This window comes from Heteronotia binoei, chromosome 15 (genome assembly GCF_032191835.1).
Source record: "Heteronotia binoei isolate CCM8104 ecotype False Entrance Well chromosome 15, APGP_CSIRO_Hbin_v1, whole genome shotgun sequence".
NCBI classification, from domain to species: Eukaryota; Metazoa; Chordata; class Lepidosauria; order Squamata; family Gekkonidae; genus Heteronotia; species Heteronotia binoei.
The window spans coordinates 12779194-12796466 of NC_083237.1; the positions used below are offsets into that span (position 1 = coordinate 12779194).

The 17273-nt window shown below is 47.3% G+C and overlaps 2 protein-coding genes, 3 non-coding genes and 1 pseudogene across 5 annotated transcripts; 3 read left to right on the plus strand and 3 right to left on the minus strand.

The window, feature by feature from the left end:
* The first annotated feature begins 3440 nt into the window (after positions 1-3440).
* On the plus strand, positions 3441-3809 carry LOC132584343 (histone H4-like; annotated as a pseudogene).
* A 1330-nt stretch (positions 3810-5139) lies between these two features.
* On the minus strand, positions 5140-5212 carry TRNAF-GAA (transfer RNA phenylalanine (anticodon GAA)). The gene has a single exon. It is a non-coding gene; the product is annotated as a tRNA-Phe (tRNA).
* Positions 5213-5695: 483 nt separating this feature from the next.
* Positions 5696-6171, plus strand: LOC132584340 (histone H2B 1/2/3/4/6-like). The gene has a single exon (XM_060256205.1). It carries the CDS (start codon positions 5733-5735, stop codon positions 6111-6113), a length of 381 nt encoding a protein of 126 aa, XP_060112188.1. The 5' UTR covers positions 5696-5732; the 3' UTR covers positions 6114-6171.
* A 3501-nt stretch (positions 6172-9672) lies between these two features.
* TRNAD-GUC (transfer RNA aspartic acid (anticodon GUC)) lies at positions 9673-9744 on the plus strand. The gene has a single exon. It is a non-coding gene; the product is annotated as a tRNA-Asp (tRNA).
* Positions 9745-10153: 409 nt separating this feature from the next.
* On the minus strand, positions 10154-10226 carry TRNAK-CUU (transfer RNA lysine (anticodon CUU)). The gene has a single exon. It is a non-coding gene; the product is annotated as a tRNA-Lys (tRNA).
* Positions 10227-11560: 1334 nt separating this feature from the next.
* Positions 11561-12095, minus strand: LOC132584339 (histone H2B 1/2/3/4/6-like). The gene has a single exon (XM_060256204.1). It carries the CDS (start codon positions 11993-11995, stop codon positions 11615-11617), a length of 381 nt encoding a protein of 126 aa, XP_060112187.1. The 5' UTR covers positions 11996-12095; the 3' UTR covers positions 11561-11614.
* Positions 12096-17273: the final 5178 nt, after the last annotated feature.

The following is a 17273-nucleotide window of genomic DNA, read 5'->3' on the forward strand; positions in this document are numbered from 1 at the left end:
AAGAAGAAATAATATTGGATTTGTATCCCACCCTTCACTCTGAATCTTAGAGTCTCAGAGCAGTCACAGTCTCCTTTACCTTCCACACACAACCTTTACCCCACACACGCATCAGACACAACTCCTACCAGAGCTTTGGCTGACCCAAGGCCATTCCGGCAGGTGCAAGTGGAGAATCAAACCCGGTTCTTCCAGATAAAAGTCCGCACCCTTAACAACTACACCAAACTGGCTCTCCATTCCAGTATTTAGTTTACGGAACTAAAAGAAGCCCTTCCAAAGATGTATGTTTTAGATATCAAGACGTTTCCTCCGTCTTTCTTCAGTTTGGAGGCTTATTTATCGCTGGAACCTAATCTTTGCAATACGTTCACAGGAGACCAACAAGGTTCAGAACACGCCTGTAAGATTTCCAGGTTCTGATCTTGTCAGCTGAGCAGGGTCGGCCCGGGTTAGTAGTCGGATGGGAGACCCCAAGGATGTCCAGGGCTGCTACACAGAGGCAGGCAACGGCAAACCACCCCTGAGCATCTTCCTTTTAAAAAAAAAAAACCTATGGCAAGGGCGGCCAAACTTGTTGAATAGAAGAGCCACATAGAATAAATGCCAGAGGTTTGAGAGCCACAAGAAATTAACGTCCTTTGCCTGGGCCGGGGCAGTCTGGGTAGCGAAATCCCCCTTCCAGCAATTGACGATGTGCCACTGAAAGCTTGTGGATGCTGCTAGAGCCTGCCTTAACAATGGAGGTCCAGATAGCAGCCACTGCTAAATCCGCTTTTTCCCATCTTAGGCGGGTGAGGCAGTTGGTCCCCTTCCTGGAGCGTGACGACCTGGCAACAGTGATCCATGCAACGGTCACCTCGAGGTTGGATTACTGTAACGCCCTCTACATGGGGCTGCCCCTGTGCCGAACCCGGAAAGTGCAGCTGGTGCAGAACACAGCGGCCAGGTTGTTATTGGGGCTCCCTAAGTGGGAGCGCATACAGCCGGGGCTGAGGGAACTGCACTGGCTGCCAATAGCATACTGGATTCGTTACAAGGTGCTGGTTATTACCTTTCAAGCCCTATATGGCTGAGGACCTGCCTATCTTAGAGACCGTCTCTTCCCATAATCTCCCCAGAGGGTGCTTCAATCCGGTTCTCAACATCTATTGGTAATCCCCGGGCTGAAGTAGGCCAAATTGAAGGTCACCAGGGAAAGGGCCTTTTCAATCACTTCCCCCCACTGGTGGAATCAACTCCCAGGGGAAATACGGGCCTTGCGGAACCTTGGTCAGTTCCGCAGGGCCTGCAAAACAATCCCGTAAAATCGAACAAGGTAATATCTAGGTCTGAGCACCAAATTATATACTGTTTTAATTTTAAAACGTATAATTACTTCATAGAATGTATTATTTTATAATACGTAGTTTTAACTCTGAGGTTTTATGCTGGGAGCCGCCCTGAGCCTGCTTCGGTGGGGAGGGGGGGGATACAAATCAAATCAAATAATAAATAAAATAAAATAAATAAAAAACAAGGAACCCACAGTCTACCGTCCTGGCAAGGGTAGAAAGCGTCCTCCAGTTGCAGCCCCATAAAGTTTTCAAGCCAAGGGATGTTGGGGGAGGGACAGTGGAGCATCTGCTTGGTAAGCAGAAGGTCCCAGGTTCAATGCCGGCATCTCCAACTAAAAAGGGTCCAGGCAAGTAGGTGTGAAAAACCTCAGCTTGAGACCCTGGAGAGCCACTGCCAGTCTGAGTAGACAATACTGACTTGGATGGACGCAGGGTCTCTCTTCCAAAACAGACCAGGGCCAAACACTGCTTCGCTTCTGAGCCAGGCTTAGCCTGGTTGGGCCATCAAGGTCGGAGCACCCCATCATCCCAGCAATGGGCGAAGGGGGTCAGGTGGGTGGGGGGGTGTACACCCACTACAGAAGAAAAGGCTCCTCACCTGAATGCAGCCCCCCAAGACTGTACTCGACAGGGAGAAAGCAACTTGTTTGGCTTTAACTTGAATTTCTACTTGTGCCATCAACCTAAATTGATCTCAAGCATAGTTCGTATGGTAGTTAGGAAGTGCTCCCTTTCACTCTCCGCTTCTTTGGGCAAGAATTACATTGGATGGAGCTTTGCTTACTTTTGTAGCCGGCCAGGCTCTTTTTGTAGCAGGAACTCCTTTGCCTATTAGGCTACACACCCCTAATGTAGCTACCCAATCCTCTAAGAGCTTACAGGGCTCTTAGTACAGGGCCTACTGTAAGCTCAAGGAGGCGTGGTTACATGAGGGGCGTGTGGCCTAATATGCAAAGGAGTTCCTGCTGCAAAAAAGCTGTGTGAATAATAGACTCCATGAGTAGCTATCTTGATCGGTGGCAGAAGCCGGATTCAGGAACAGAAGCACCTTGGGACAAGCAAAATGGTGGGGCACTAGCTTTCAAAACTCTTGCTCATATGTTGAGAATTTCGACATTCAAAAGTTCATACCGGGAAAATCTGTGACTAATGGTCTTGGAAGGGAGCGCTGTAACTTGAATCCAACAGTAGTTCAAAGCCACTCGCCTCTTTACACAAAATGCTCGTAAGATCAGCTGGTGAGAATCGGCTTCCCGTTTCTTTTTCTAAATGTAACGCTTTGCCTGAGTTCTGAGTGCCCTGAAAGCTTTCACAATTATTTATGTCGCTGGCCCTAATAAAAAAAGAATTACATGCCCGCCCGCCCGCCCCCCCCCCCCCAAACCCTCGTGTGCTCATTTACTGGTAAATTCTATTGGAAAACTACAGGGGACATTTTTTAACAGACCACAGGCATGAAGTGCGGAATAATATCCCGTACACAGTAAACCAAAAGAGCCCACCCCTAAGCACCAGTAAGCCTCTGTCGACTGCAATGCCCCCCCCCTCCCTTTTGGCTATGGGTTCCCAGAGTGGAGTACTCAAGCAGGCATCCGTTCTCAGGTTCATAAAGCAGAGACAAGCTGGCTCACATCAGATTTATTTGCAAGGAGACAACTCTTAACAGCAACTTCAGCTAACATGCAAATACCGGAAACTTTAAACTAGCGCTCCACCTAAAAGTCTTTATCAAGTCAAACATTTATTACAGGATGAGCATACCGTTCCAAATTCACATATACAATAAATACACCACATCGATGCCTGTAACCAGCATTAAACTTTGCTGTTCTTCAAGTTGCCACTGGATTCAGACCCAAACGGCTACCTTCCGGAGTCCCTCATTTTGCGGCGGAAAGGATGTAGTCTCCGAATGCTCATTGGCTGATTCGAAAAACAAGCTCCTGTAAGTGATTGGACAATACTCATTTCGCCCGCCAAAGTTCTCTGACGTTAGAGGAGGCGTGGTCCTTCTCTAGTTTTCCGTCTGGTCCGACTCTCTCATATTTAAACGGAACTCTCCGGCGCAAGCTTGCAGTTACTTATTTTGGTAGTGGTGCAAGAATGTCTGGTCGTGGCAAAGGCGGGAAGGGCTTGGGAAAGGAGGCGCCAAGAGGCACCGCAAAGTGCTCCGGGATAATATCCAAGGAATCACCAAGCCGGCCATCCGCCGCCTTGCTCGGCGCGGAGGAGTGAAGCGTATCTCCGGCCTCATCTACGAGGAGACCCGCGGGGTGCTGAAGGTCTTCCTGGAGAACGTGATCCGCGATGCTGTGACTTACACCGAGCACGCCAAGAGGAAGACGGTCACTGCCATGGACGTCGTCTACGCTCTGAAGCGCCAGGGCCGCACTCTCTACGGCTTCGGCGGCTAAGAGGCGCTTCCGAATCCTGCGCTTTTCCAACAACACCAAAGGTCCTTTTCAGGACCACCCACCTTTTCACTAAAAAGTTGCTTTCACTCGGAAAAGGTTGGCCAAACTGGCTCTTTTAACACACTGGCTCTCGAAGCCCTGTCGACCAACTTGGAAAAAGTATTTAAAAGTTACTTTCCTTCCTATCATGTCTTGTGGCTCTCAAATATCGGACATTCCACGTGGCCACCCGTTTTCGTAAAACGTTTGAGCAATTTGTTTATCAGGACACTTGGTAGTTGCTTTGCCGTGCCCAGGCTAGTCCGTTCTCGACTGCGAAGCGGGGTTTAAACTTGGATGGGTCGCTATGTACAAAGGTAGGAAACGACAAACCGCCTCTGAACGTCTCTTGCCTTGAAAATCCTATGATGCTCCCGTACGTCGACTGTCATTTAGTAAAACTTTCCACCATAGCCGTTTTGCTTGCTTTTCAATGAGTCCAAGGTTAAAGGAGCATAGTACGGTAATATTGGATTCAAAGGCTTCCCAATGGGTTTTGTGATTTTAGCTCCCATCTGCCGAAACGTTCCAGGTGGGTTTGACCTATTTTAAAGACCTTCAAACAGCGAATGCCACTTTAACAGCACAGCCTATCATGCAGCCTTAATCCAATTTTAGCTATATATATATCGCTCAATTCCATCTGTGTCTTGACTCTATCCCGTTCTGGCAAACTCCCTCTTGACCTCTATGTAATGGTTGGTAACTTGTTTCAGAGTATCTCAAGAACGGATGAAAGGAAGTACCGTACTTCTTCACCCAAAGGGTGATTCAACATGTGGAATTCACTGCCACGGGAGGTGGCGGCGGCTACAAGCATAGCCAGCTTCAAGAGGGGATTGGATAAAAATATGGAGCAGAGCTCCATCAGTGGCTGTGTGTGTGTGTGTGTGTGTGTGTGTGTATGTATGTGTGTGTGTATATGTATATATAGAGAGAGAGAGAGAGAGAGAGAGCAGAGCTCCATCAGTGGCTGTGTGTGTGTGTGTGTGTGTATGTATGTGTGTGTGTATATGTATATATATATATATATATATAGGCCACTGTGTGATACAGAGTGTTGGACCGGATGGGCTATTGGCCTGATCCAACATGACTTCTCTTATGTTCTAAGAAGTGCGGGCGCACACGAAAATTTATACGCAGAATAAAAGTTCGTTGGTTTTAAAGGTGCAACTGAATTTACGCTTAACTCAGCCTTTTTCAACAATGGAAGGCTTTACCTGCTTTTTCTTTCTTCTTTCCACTTTAATCTCTCGCTTCAGTTTGGAACAGAATGCAACAACTGACTGCACTAACGCGGGAACACTACCAAGGAATAAAGTATACGGGAGGAATAAAATTGAAACTGCCGAAACCCGGGATCGAACCAGGGACCTTTAGATCTTCAGTCTAACGCTCTCCCAACTGAGCTATTTCGGCTTCTTGGTTACATTTTTTTCTAGTGCTCGTAGAGAACTTGTCCTGTGTTGTTACACTTCAGAACCAAAGAAATAATTTTAAAAGAACAGCAAACCCATACGGAATACTTCCTTTAAGAACCAGCCAATTTGTGATTGCACTTTGTCAATTTACTATTTTGTCTAAAAAAAAAATAAAAAGCATAAGGCAAATGGGGTTGAAAATGCCTCAAAGACTTTCGAACGGCAAAAGATTGGCAGCCCAGCTTGCAGCGAAAGGACTCCCTCGCCATGCGTACCTTACCCAACCAATGACAGGAGAGTATTCTCTGTGACAACCAATCACGAAAAGACATTGAAACCGTCCGTAGAAACGCTTTTCATTGGACGAACTTCTCTTCCAATAGTAGCAAGCCTGAGGTCTCTTTATCCAATAGAAATAGAACAATTCGAATGCTCTGTTTTGCATAAGCGTCTTATTAAAAGGCGCACCAAAAACTGGGGCAGTATTTTCGATTGGTGGTTGTTCAGAAACAGCAGAGATGCCTGAGCCAGCCAAGTCGGCGCCGGTGCCCAAGAAGGGCTCCAAAAAGGCGATCACCAAGACGCAGAAGAAGGGCGACAAGAAGCGCAAGAAGAGCCGCAAGGAGAGCTACTCCATCTACGTGTACAAGGTGCTGAAGCAGGTGCACCCGGACACGGGCATCTCCTCCAAGGCCATGAGCATCATGAACTCCTTCGTCAACGACATCTTCGAGCGCATCGCCGGCGAAGCCTCCCGCCTGGCCCACTACAACAAGCGCTCCACCATCACCTCCCGCGAGATCCAGACCGCCGTGCGCCTCCTGCTGCCCGGGGAGCTGGCCAAGCACGCCGTCTCCGAAGGCACCAAGGCCGTCACCAAGTACACCAGCTCCAAGTGAAAAGGGGGAAGGGATCCAAAGCCCTCTTCGAAACCCAAAGGCTCTTTTAAGAGCTACCCACTTGCGTTTTAAAAGAGCTTTAAACCGCTTGTGTAAAGGTTGATACAGATTCTGAACTGAAATCAAAATCCCCAAAGAGAAACTTTCAAAAGTAGCTGAACTATATTATTTTTTAAAAGTGTTTTTATAAGAGCATGCCGGCATACTTGAAACTTTAGGCGGTGGGGGGGATAGATTGTAAATTCTGTTTAAAAAAAAAGTTGCATTTTTGTAGAATAGACATTTGTGTTGCAAATGTAAGGTTTGAGGGGTGGGGACCTTTCCCCGAGGGTGCAATTCCTAGGGACTATAATAGCAATGTTCAGAAACGAGTAAGCGGGAACATTTAAATCTCCCAGGATTTATTGCAGTTTATACAAAAGCAATTACTCTTGAACAAAAAGTACTTTAAAAGGGACCTTCAGTTTCAAGAGGGTTTAAAAAGCCCTTGATTCCCTACAAATTTCAACTAGTTAATGTTATCGTTGCTGTTACGATCTCTATCGAAATTATCGTTGCAGTTATGATCTCTAGGCTATTCTTGATTAGAATTCCACACACACACACCAATAATTGCATGTCACTCATTTCCTATAGTTTTATGATCCCTGAAAGACGGGAGGGTGGAAAATGCCTTCAAGTCACAGCTGGTTATGGCGACACGCCCCCCCCCCGCCCCCAACTTTCAAGGGACGGTCAGAGGTTGTTTGCCATTGCCTGCCTCTGCGCACTTCCTTGGCGGTCTACCATCCAAGTCAGACCCTGAAACTTTAGGCCAGGGGTGTCAAACACATTTGTAATGAGGACCGGATCTGACATAAAAGAGACCTAGTTGGGCCAGGCCATGTCAGTCTGAGCCATGTGTGTACCTATTTAAAAATACTGTGTGTGTGTTTGTCTGTTCTTTATAAAATTTATATCTCTGCTAGTAGTTTTAAATAGGTACACACATGGCCCAGACTGACATGGCTTGGCCCAGCTAGCTTAACATGCTTAAAAGGTTAGCACTTATTGGTCTTAAAGGTGCTTTCTTTGTTTTTCTCCCATGGGATCCAGGGAACTGGGCAAAGGAAGCTCTGGCTCTTTCCTTCCTTCCCCAGGGACTGGGGAGAGGAGCCTCAGCCAATAGAAGGAAGAGCGGCTTGGCTCAATAACTCTGCTGTGCAATAAATCTGCTGTGCAACTCAGTCTGACTTCAATACCGGGAAAGTTGGTAGAAACCATGATCAAGGACAGATTGAGTAGGCACACTGATGAACACAAGTTATTGAGGAAGACTCAGCATGGGTTCTGTAAGGGAAGATCTTGCCTCACTAACCTGTTACATTTCTTTGAGGGGGGTGAACAAACATGTGGACAAAGGGGACCCAATAGATGTTGTTTACCTTGACTTTGATAAAGTTCCTCATCAAAGGCTGCTTAGCTCGACAGTCATGGAGTAAAAGTATCCTCTTGTGCATCAAAAACTGGCTAATTAATAGGAAGCAGAGAGTGAGTATAAATGGGCAGTCTTCGTAGTGGAGGACGGTAAGCAGTGGGGTGCCACAGGGCTCAGTACGGGGTCCCATGCTCTTTAACTTGTTCATAAATGATTTGGAGTTGGGAGTGAGCAGTGAAGTGGCCAAGTTTGCAGATGACACTAAATTGTTCAGAGTGGTGAGAACCAGAGAGGATTGTGAGGCACTCCAAAGGGATCTGTTGAGGCTGGGTGAGTGGGCGTCAACGTGGCAGATGCGGTTCAATGTGGCCAAGTACAAAGTAATGCACATTGGGGCCAAGAATCCCAGCTACAAATACAAGTAGATGTGGTGTGAACTGGCAGAGACTGACCAAGAGAGAGATCTTGGGGTCGTGGTAGATAACGCACTGAAAATGTCAAGACAGTGTGCGTTTGCAATAAAAAAGGCCAACGCCATGCTGGGAATTATTAGGAAGGGAGTTGAAAACAAATTAACCAGTATCATAATGCCCCTGTATAAATCGATGGTGCGGTCTCATTTGGAATACTGTGTACAATTCTGGTCGCCGCACCTCAAAAAGGATATAGCATTGGAAAAAGTCCAGAAAAGAGCAACTAGAATGATTAAAGGGTTGGAACACTTTCCCTATGAAGAAAGGTTGAAACGCTTGGGGTTCTTTAGCTTGGAGAAACGTGGACTGCGGGGTGACATGATAGAGATTCACAAGATTATGCATGGGATAGAGAAAGTAGAGAAAGTACTTTTCTCCCTTTCTCACAATACAAGAACTCGTGGGCATTCGATGAAATTGCTGAGCAGTCGGGTTAAAACGGATAGAAGGACATCCTTCTTCACCCTAAAGGGTGATTAACATGTGGAATTCACTGCCACAGGAGGTGGCGGCGGCTACAAGCATAGCCAACTTCAAGAGGGGGTGAGATAAAAATATGGAGCAGAGGTCCATCAGTGGCTATTAGCCACAGTGTGTTGTGTTCTTTATTGAGAAAGCCAGGCAAAGCAAGCTATTCCTCCCCAAGGGAGGAGCCTCAGCCAATGGAGAAAACAGAGACTTTGTTCTGTAGCTCCTGTACAATTGAGCAAGCCTTGCAAAGCAACCTGTGTTGCAAAAGGAAGCAGGAGAAGGAAGCAGATGACAGCCAGTTGCTCGGGGGGCCTGATAGGAGCCAGTTTGGTGTAGTGGTTAAGTGTGCGGACTCTTATCTGGGAGAACCAGGTTTGATTCCCCACTCCTCCACTTGCACCTGCTGGAATGGCCTTGGGTCAGCCATAGCTCTGGCAGAGGTTGTCCTTGAAAGGGCAGCTGCTGTGAGAGCCCTCCCAGCCCCACCCACCTCATAGGGTGTCTGTTGTGGGGGGAGAAGACATAGGAGATTGTAAGCCGCTCTGAGTCTCTGATTCAGGGAGAAGGGCGGGATATAAATCTGCAATTCTTCTTCTTCTTCTTCTCCAAGGGCCTGATTTGCCCCCTCCCCCACCCCGAACTATGTGTTTGACACCCCTGCTTTAGGCGGTAATTTCAACAAACCAAGCAACCGCTAATCGCAAACGTTAACATTCTCCAGAGCTCTTTCTCGGGCTGGAGTCATTTCTAAAGTGTGCAATCCCAGCCAGAATCCAGCAAATTAGAGAGCTCCCGGGGGAGCTGGTAACCAGGTCCGGCTGACCCCTAACGTCTTGGTTTAGGCGCATCCACCCAAAGCAACCCTTCCCTTCCCTACCGCTGCTCCCATTTCCTCCCTCCTGGCTCATTCCGGGTAGGGGCTTGGGGGCGAGGTTTTAGGGATCATTAAGAATGATTTATAGTTTTGTAATTAAAGAACAGTCCAAAATGGTGGATCAAAGTTTTAAAAGTTTCCAGCTGTGCGTTTGCCGGTTTTCCAGAGAAGGTTTAATAAGGAACATTAAAAGTAAGGAGACGGCAGGCGCCCCTCTTGAAGAATTCAAAATACCCGCACTGAGAAGTGATTGGTTTCTAAAGTGACGCAAGTCTAGCTATGGGGCCTGTACAAAAGCGATTTTTTAAACACTTGTTTCTGTCTTCCTCGTTAGTATAGTGGTAAGTATCCCCGCCTGTCACGCGGGAGACCGGGGTTCGATTCCCCGACGGGGAGATGATGCATTTTTTTTTCCAATTGACAAATCTAAATTCATTAAATACTATACAATTAATAGGCTTTAGTGCATTTATTCAGAATGAAGGATCATGTGGAAGAATGCTATGTTGTGGTCTCTCTCTTTTTCTAAAAAGTTAATCTGCATCCGATGGTGGAAAATGTATGTCCAAATTCAAGGTCCAAAACTTGAGGTCCATCAACAAGGAAAAGTAATAAAGACGGAAACTCATCGGGTAATGAGAGTTGTTAACCCTGCATATTTAATAACCTCGGTCTCTAAAAGGCACAGCCTAAAAGTTCTTAAAACCTAATTTATTCATCTGTGAATGCCACACTTTTAATCCAAAAGTCAACAAAAGGTATCAATATTGGATAATTTTTTATTTTTACAGGGGAGAAAAACTTACGCCCAACGTGGGGCTCGAACCCACGACCCTGAGATTAAGAGTCTCATGCTCTACCGACTGAGCTAGCCGGGCTGCTGTTACAGATGCTGCTCTGAGACCTTCTAGCTTAAACCTGCTAGCTTTTTTTTTTTTTAAAAATAATATTTTATTTTAGATTTGAAATACAAATTCACATATTCCAAAGCGCGGATGCAATATTTTTACCTTGCTGCTTAAAATGCAAGCCTGAAGGTTTCACCGGAGCATTTAATCCTCGTTCTGTGTTAACGATAGGAAATTGCTTATAACTGTTTTTCTAAACGCACAAAATCATTATTCCGCTAGAATTCGTACCATTTAAATTAACGCTGAAAACCTTTCTAGGAGCTGATCTTTCAAAGTTTGCTGGTTACAACCTCCCCCTTTTTGACCACTGGAAAGCCTTTCACAGTTTGAAGAATGGGAATCGTTTCAGCCAATCAGAGGAGCCCTTTTCAAAACCGGCCACTCTGCAGCCAATAAGATTTGAGTCTCGGAGCATTATTAAATCAGCCAGTATCCCTCCAATTTTCAAGGCGGGGGCGGGAAACCAAGGTTGCTGTAGATTTGTTCTGAAAGATTTTAAGCGAAATAAAAGTCTTCAACGTTTGTGTGGGGCGGTTTTTTTTTTTTTAAAGGATATTAAAAATGGCAAAGGCAGGCATGGGTCAAAATGAAGGTTTGGTGCTGGGAGAGGGGGGAGACAGGAGGGCTTCTAGTGGTCTGACCCCACTCATGGACCCCGTGATGGCACCTGGGTTTTTTGGCCATTTTGACAGTGTTGGACTAGATGGGCCATTGGCCTGATCCAACGTAGTTTCTCTTATGTTCTTGTTTTAGGCTACGGACTAAATAATATGTGCAACAAAACGCTCAAAGTAACCTATTTAAGTGAAGAAAGGAATGCATTAAAAGTGAACTCCGGAGTTGTATGTTGAAACCTTTGGTCGGAAGGCCTGTAAATTAAGTAGCGGCCCCCTTTCTTCCTTTGCAAATAATCTTAAATTCATTGAACAAAAATTGCTTTGAGCGTTTTGTTGCACATAATATTCAGTCCGTAGCCTAAAAGAACATAAGAGAAACCACGTTGGATCAGGCCAATGACCCATCTAGTCCAAGAGTCAGTGGCCAAAAACCCCAGGTGCCATCAGGAGGTCCATGAGTGGGATCAAACCACTAGAAGCCCTGTCTCCCTCCTCTCCCAGCACCAGACCTTCATTTTGACCCATGCCTGCCTTTGCCATGTTATTAAAAAAACCCCAAATGCTTCAATGTCTGATTACACTTCGACCACGCGTTAAAGAAAACCTATAAATCTCACTGCAACGGGTTGCAATTTGAATGCACAGCATTATAGCTAGTGACTGGCTCTTTTACTGGAAAAGTGGGTGGCTCTTAAAAGAGCCTTTGGGGTTTGTTTTTTGAAACTGCCTGAAACCGAGTTACTTGGAGCTGGTGTACTTGGTGACGGCCTTGGTGCCTTCGGAGACGGCGTGCTTGGCCAGCTCCCCGGGCAGCAGGAGGCGCACGGCGGTCTGGATCTCGCGGGAGGTGATGGTGGAGCGCTTGTTGTAGTGGGCCAGGCGGGAGGCTTCGCCGGCGATGCGCTCGAAGATGTCGTTGACGAAGGAGTTCATGATGCTCATGGCCTTGGAGGAGATGCCCGTGTCCGGGTGCACCTGCTTCAGCACCTTGTACACGTAGATGGAGTAGCTCTCCTTGCGGCTCTTCTTGCGCTTCTTGTCGCCCTTCTTCTGTGTCTTGGTGATCGCCTTTTTGGAGCCCTTTTTAGGAGCAGGCGCGGACTTAGCTGGCTCGGGCATCTTTGCAGGACAAACTCTATCAACGCGAAAAAGATAATACCGGGAGCGCTTGCCGAGCTGCTATTTATAGGCAGGCTATGGAAATGAAGGCTCCGAAATTCTCTACTTGGATTGGGTGGTTGTTCAATTACGTCATAACACAGGCCTGGGGAATACGCAAATGACTAGGATTCAAACCTCGCCGTTTCATTGGAGCACGCTAGCTGATCAGACCGCCCCCCGGAAAGCCTCCTTCGATTGGCTACTTGCGATCGCGGCAAGGCGTTCCAATTAACCCTCAAGTGACCGGAGGCAAACCAACTCGAATGGTATACTTTGCTGCTTGCTTATTAAATCTAAATCAAATTCTTGATTTCCACGGAAAAGGAAATTATCAGGAAAGAACTCCATGTGGAATCAAAGGGGGAAGGGAACCCCCAAAGCTCCCCCAGCAAAGTGTTTAAAAGTGCCACTTTCTTATTTTTTTTTCCTCCAAGAAGCGAATTTAGTGGTCGCGTTGATCCAAGTCCAGAAGGGATCAGTGCAACAAACGATCTTGAATTTATCCTCGTATACAAATATTCTTTCGAATGTGTCTGGAATCTCCACCAGCTCGGACTGGCCACGTGGGAATTAACTCCCCCCCCCCTCCCCCGAATCAGAAGCTGCCGCTCTAATATTTATTTTTTAAGACAATTTATAGTCCGCCCTTTCCCAAGGATGGGCTCAGGGTGGATCACAACATTATAAAAACAGTATTAATAAAAACAGTTTAAAACCAGAGCGATGTGGAGAATACAATTTGACAGATAATAACAAATTATAAAGCGCTTCTGCTTCTGCAGGGGATCCCTCTGAACTCCCCGAGACTTGCTTTCCAACCAGCCGCGCAGGCGATCCCACTGCACGTTTCCCGGCTAGGAAAATGTATAATTCAAAGATCCTGAAGCGGATGTGAGAGGGAAGGAAGGGAAGCCAGCAAGCAAGGCGCGGGCTTTCTTCGCTCTCTCTCTTTTTGGAACATCCGGTTGTTTAAAGGTCTTTTTTTTTCTCCTTCCGGGTCTGCGTTATTATTTGGGGGGGGAGTTATCCAATCGGGAGGAGAAAAGATCGTTTGAATCCTGAAGATCCTCGATCGCCCCCGGGTTCTTGCCCCCCGCGGCTGCTTTTCGGAGGGATCTGCTGGAAGCCCCGGGAGTTGCTGTCACTCGCTTTTGCAATCTCTCGGCCCGGGCTGCCCGGCTGCCGAGAGAGCCCTTGCGCCGCTGCCTTCCATCTTGGCTGGGTAAGTGCGCCCCGCTTGGAAAGCTGGGAGGCTCCTGGTCGCAGTTGTCCCCCAAGGCTGGGAAGCGACTCGTCCAGGGGTGGCCAAACTTCCTTCATGTAAGAGCCACATAGAATAAACGTCAGATGTTTGAGAGCCACGAGACAAGAGCATCAGATGTTTGAAAGCCCTGAGACAGGAAGGAAGGAAGGAAGGAAGGAAGGAAGGAAGGAAGGAAGGAAGGAAGGAATTTGTGGGGCAGCGAGGCAAAAAGGAAACAAATGACCTTTTATATATATATATATACCATTTCTATGCCCGATTGAGTTGGAATAGAACAATAATTGGACCAATATTTTGTGCATTTTGATTTCCCACCCTTTCCCCACAGATGTCCGCGGTGGGTGGCATACACCCCCGTGCCCTTTTCTCACACTGTCTTTTGAACAGCAGCCCTGCAAGGTAGGTTAGGCTGAGACCATGGCTGAGCAAGGGTCACTCGTTCATTTGCATTGCAGTGGGTGGATTGCAGTTTGGGTTTTTTTTCCAATCTGAGCTTAACATCCTCTATCCGTCTTCAGACCTCCCCTTCATCGCTGCAACGATCCTGGAAGATTACCAGGAGGAAAAAATAGATTACTCATGAAATGTATCCATACTTCATAAAATAAACAATCAGAGCTTAGCATTTAAAAAAAAAAATCCTACCCTTTTTGCAAAAAGCCTGGAATGATGGACTTCGTCCTCCTCTCCTAATTTTATCTTCACAACAGCCTTGCAAGGTAGGTTAGTCCCAGTGCATCTGACTGGCCACAGATCTCCGGTCAGCCTTTGGGGGGATTTAAACTGGGATACAGTAGCCCAGTGCTCTGAATGGCTCCTGCTGTCCCTCTACAATAGGAATCTTTGGTCATTCTTCTTAAGAGGAGGAGATTTCCCAGTCATGGTGCTAACACTGAGAAGACCCTGCTCTGCCTTACTGTCTGTTTGGTTTCCTGTGGTAGAGTCAGGTGGTGTAAGTTTCTGCCCCCCCCCCCCCCAGACCTACAAGAGCAGGGAGGTTTCTTTTAGCAAGGAAGTCCCCTGCAAAATGGGAACCGCTGGTTGCTTTAAAGATCCAACCCGCCAGCTTAGCTTGTCCTAATGCAGGGGTCCCCAATCCCCAGGCCATGGACCAGTACTGGTCTGTGGCCTGTTAGCAACCGTGCTGTGAGTTGTATAATTATTTCATTATATATTAAAATGTAGTAGTAATAATAATAAGTTGACATTGGATTTATATCCTGCCCTCCACTCCAAATCTCAAAGCAGCTCACAATCTCCTTTATCTTCTTCCCCCACAACAGACACCCTGTGAGGTAGGTGGGGTTGAGAGAGCTTTCCCAGAAGCTGCCCTTTCAAGGCCAACTCTGCAAGAGCAATAGCTGACCCAAGGCCATTCCAGCAGCTGCAAGTGGAGGTGTGGGGAATCAAACCCAGTTCTCCCAGATAAGAGTCCACACATTTAACCACCACACCAAAATAAAGTGCATGATTGTATCATTCCGAAATCCCCCCCTCCACCCCCGGTCTGTGGAAAAATTGCTTTCCACAAAACCAGACCCTGGTGACAAAAAGGTTGGGGACCACTGTCCTAGTGGACCGAGTGTTGGATGAGGATTCTGGGACACCCAGGTTCAAATCCCCACTTCTGTCATGGATGCTCGCTGGGTGACCCTGAGCCAGTCACATACTCTCAGCCTAGCCTACTTATAGGGGGGTCCTTGCTGTGGAGGAAGGAATGATGACATTCATTGTGTCCCAGCTGGGGAGTAAAGCTGGCTATAAATCAACAAGGGCAATACAAGTGCACTTTGCCCTCTCTGTGTCAGAATATCCAGGCTACAGGCCACAGCTAGGTCTGCATGGTCTAAACGACAGCTGGACAAGCTGGCATTGCTCCAGGTTGCATCAGCCAAGGTGATGTAATGGGGTGGCGCTTAGTGACTCAGTACTAAGCTGATTGGGTACTGAATTGTTTAAATGTGCAATAGACCTGTTCTGCTTGTGGTGTGTGTATAGTGGATGCGTTGGCGGAGCGCTTTGTCAGTCTGTATAAATATTGTAAATAAACCTTGGATACAGTTAGCTTAACAGCGACTGTGTACACTCTTCATTCTGCAAGTCTCGAGAAGACCCCACGCTAAGCACCAACACTCTGATGCCCCTCTGCTCACGGCATGCCCTTGATTCTGTCACTGGGGCTCGGATCCCTGCCTAAGGCATCTATGGAGGCACAAGGCGTGTGTGCACGGCGGCGTCAGGTGCAGCCAGAGGGTCGCTCTCATCTGGTTTCCTCTGTCCGCTGTGGATCCACCCCCCTCCCCCCCACGAAGGTGGAAGTGTCAGCGGTTGACCCGGCGGCTGGCCAGCTGTGGGGCGGGAGGGAGGGGCCCGTTCAAGGATGGGAAAGGGTCGACGGAACTCCATTTTGGAACCATGCTGTGAAGCTTCTGAACTGTCTTCAAAGGCAGCCCCGCAGACAGCGTATTGCAGAAGTCAAGAGTAGTGTGAGGGTATGCAGGTTGGAGGATGCAGCAAGACGTAGTTGTCAGTAGAGTGATAGTCAAGCAAAGACCCCAGAAAGATATGGGCTTAGTAAGGGATTGGCTCTACATGAGAGGTGACAAGATCTCAAGTGGAATGGGGTTGTGGGGACCTAGAAGGCCAGTCTACACTTAGTTTGGGACAGTGGCTGTCAAACTGTGGGCTGGGACCCAAGACTGGATGACAGGTGGGTCTCAAGACCTGGAGGTAAGAGAAAGTTAGGTCAGCTAGGTGAAGAGGTGAGGTGGGGGGCTCTCTTGAGTTGGCCTTTGCGTCAAGAGCCAAATGGTCATGAAATCCAGCTATTCTATTTCTTTATGAAAAAATATAAACAGGAGTCAAAGAATGTAACCCTGCTAGGTGTCAACTGATATATGTTTCTTGCATTCTGTGTTGAGGAAGGGGAAAGTCATGTGGAAAGACTTTGTAAGTGGTTTCCCCAGAAGTACGATGGAGTTGATGATAGAGCAGAGCTGTCAAACACAGTTTGGGGGCCGAATCAGGCCCCCAGAGGGCTCCTTTCAGGCCCCCAAGCAACTGGCTGTCATCTGCTTCCTTCTCTCTCTCTCTCTCTCTCTCGCTTCCTTCTGCATAACAGCTTCCTTTGCAAGGCTTGATGAATTGCACAGGAGCTACAGAGCAAAACCTCTATTTTCTCTATTGGCTGAGGAACCTCAGGGAAGAAGGGAGGAGGAATAGCTTGCTTTGCTAGGCTCTCTCAATCCCATAGCAGAGCTACTGAGCCAAGCCTTTCTTCGTTCTATTCGCTGAGGCTCCACTCCTCCTGGTCCCTTGGGGAAGGAAGGAAAGAGCCAGAGCTTCCTTCGCCCAGTTCCCTGGATTCCGTGGGAGAAATGCAAAGAAAACATCTTTAAGGGCAATAAGTGCTAATGTTTTAAGCATGTTTAAACTTTTAAAATATATATATATATTTGGGCTTGGCTGTGTTCTGTATAAAATTTATATTTCTGCTACCTAATCTTAAATAGGTGCACATGGCAGGGCCCAACCCAACATGGCCCAGCCAAACAAGGTCTCATTTATGTCAGATTTGTCCCTCATAACAAATGAGTTCGACGCCCCTGTGATAGAGCATCTGCTTGGCATGCCGAGGGTCCCAGGTTCAGTCCCCGGTATCTCCAGTTAAAAGTTCTGGCAGGAGGGGATGGGAAAGACCTCTGCCTTGAGACCCTGGAGAGCTGCTGCCAGTCTGAGTAAACAGTTCTGACTCTGATAGGCCAAAGGGTCTGATTCGGTAAAAAGGCAGCTTCATGTGTACATTTAGGAGACAATAACTTGAGAAATGGTTCACAGTTTCCAAAGTCTGCGAAGGTCTTAGGGTTGCCAAGTCCAACTCAAGAAGAAGAAGACTGCAGATTTATACCCCGTCCTTCTCTCTGGATCAGAGACTCAGAGCGGTTTACAATCTCCTATATCTTCTCCCCCACA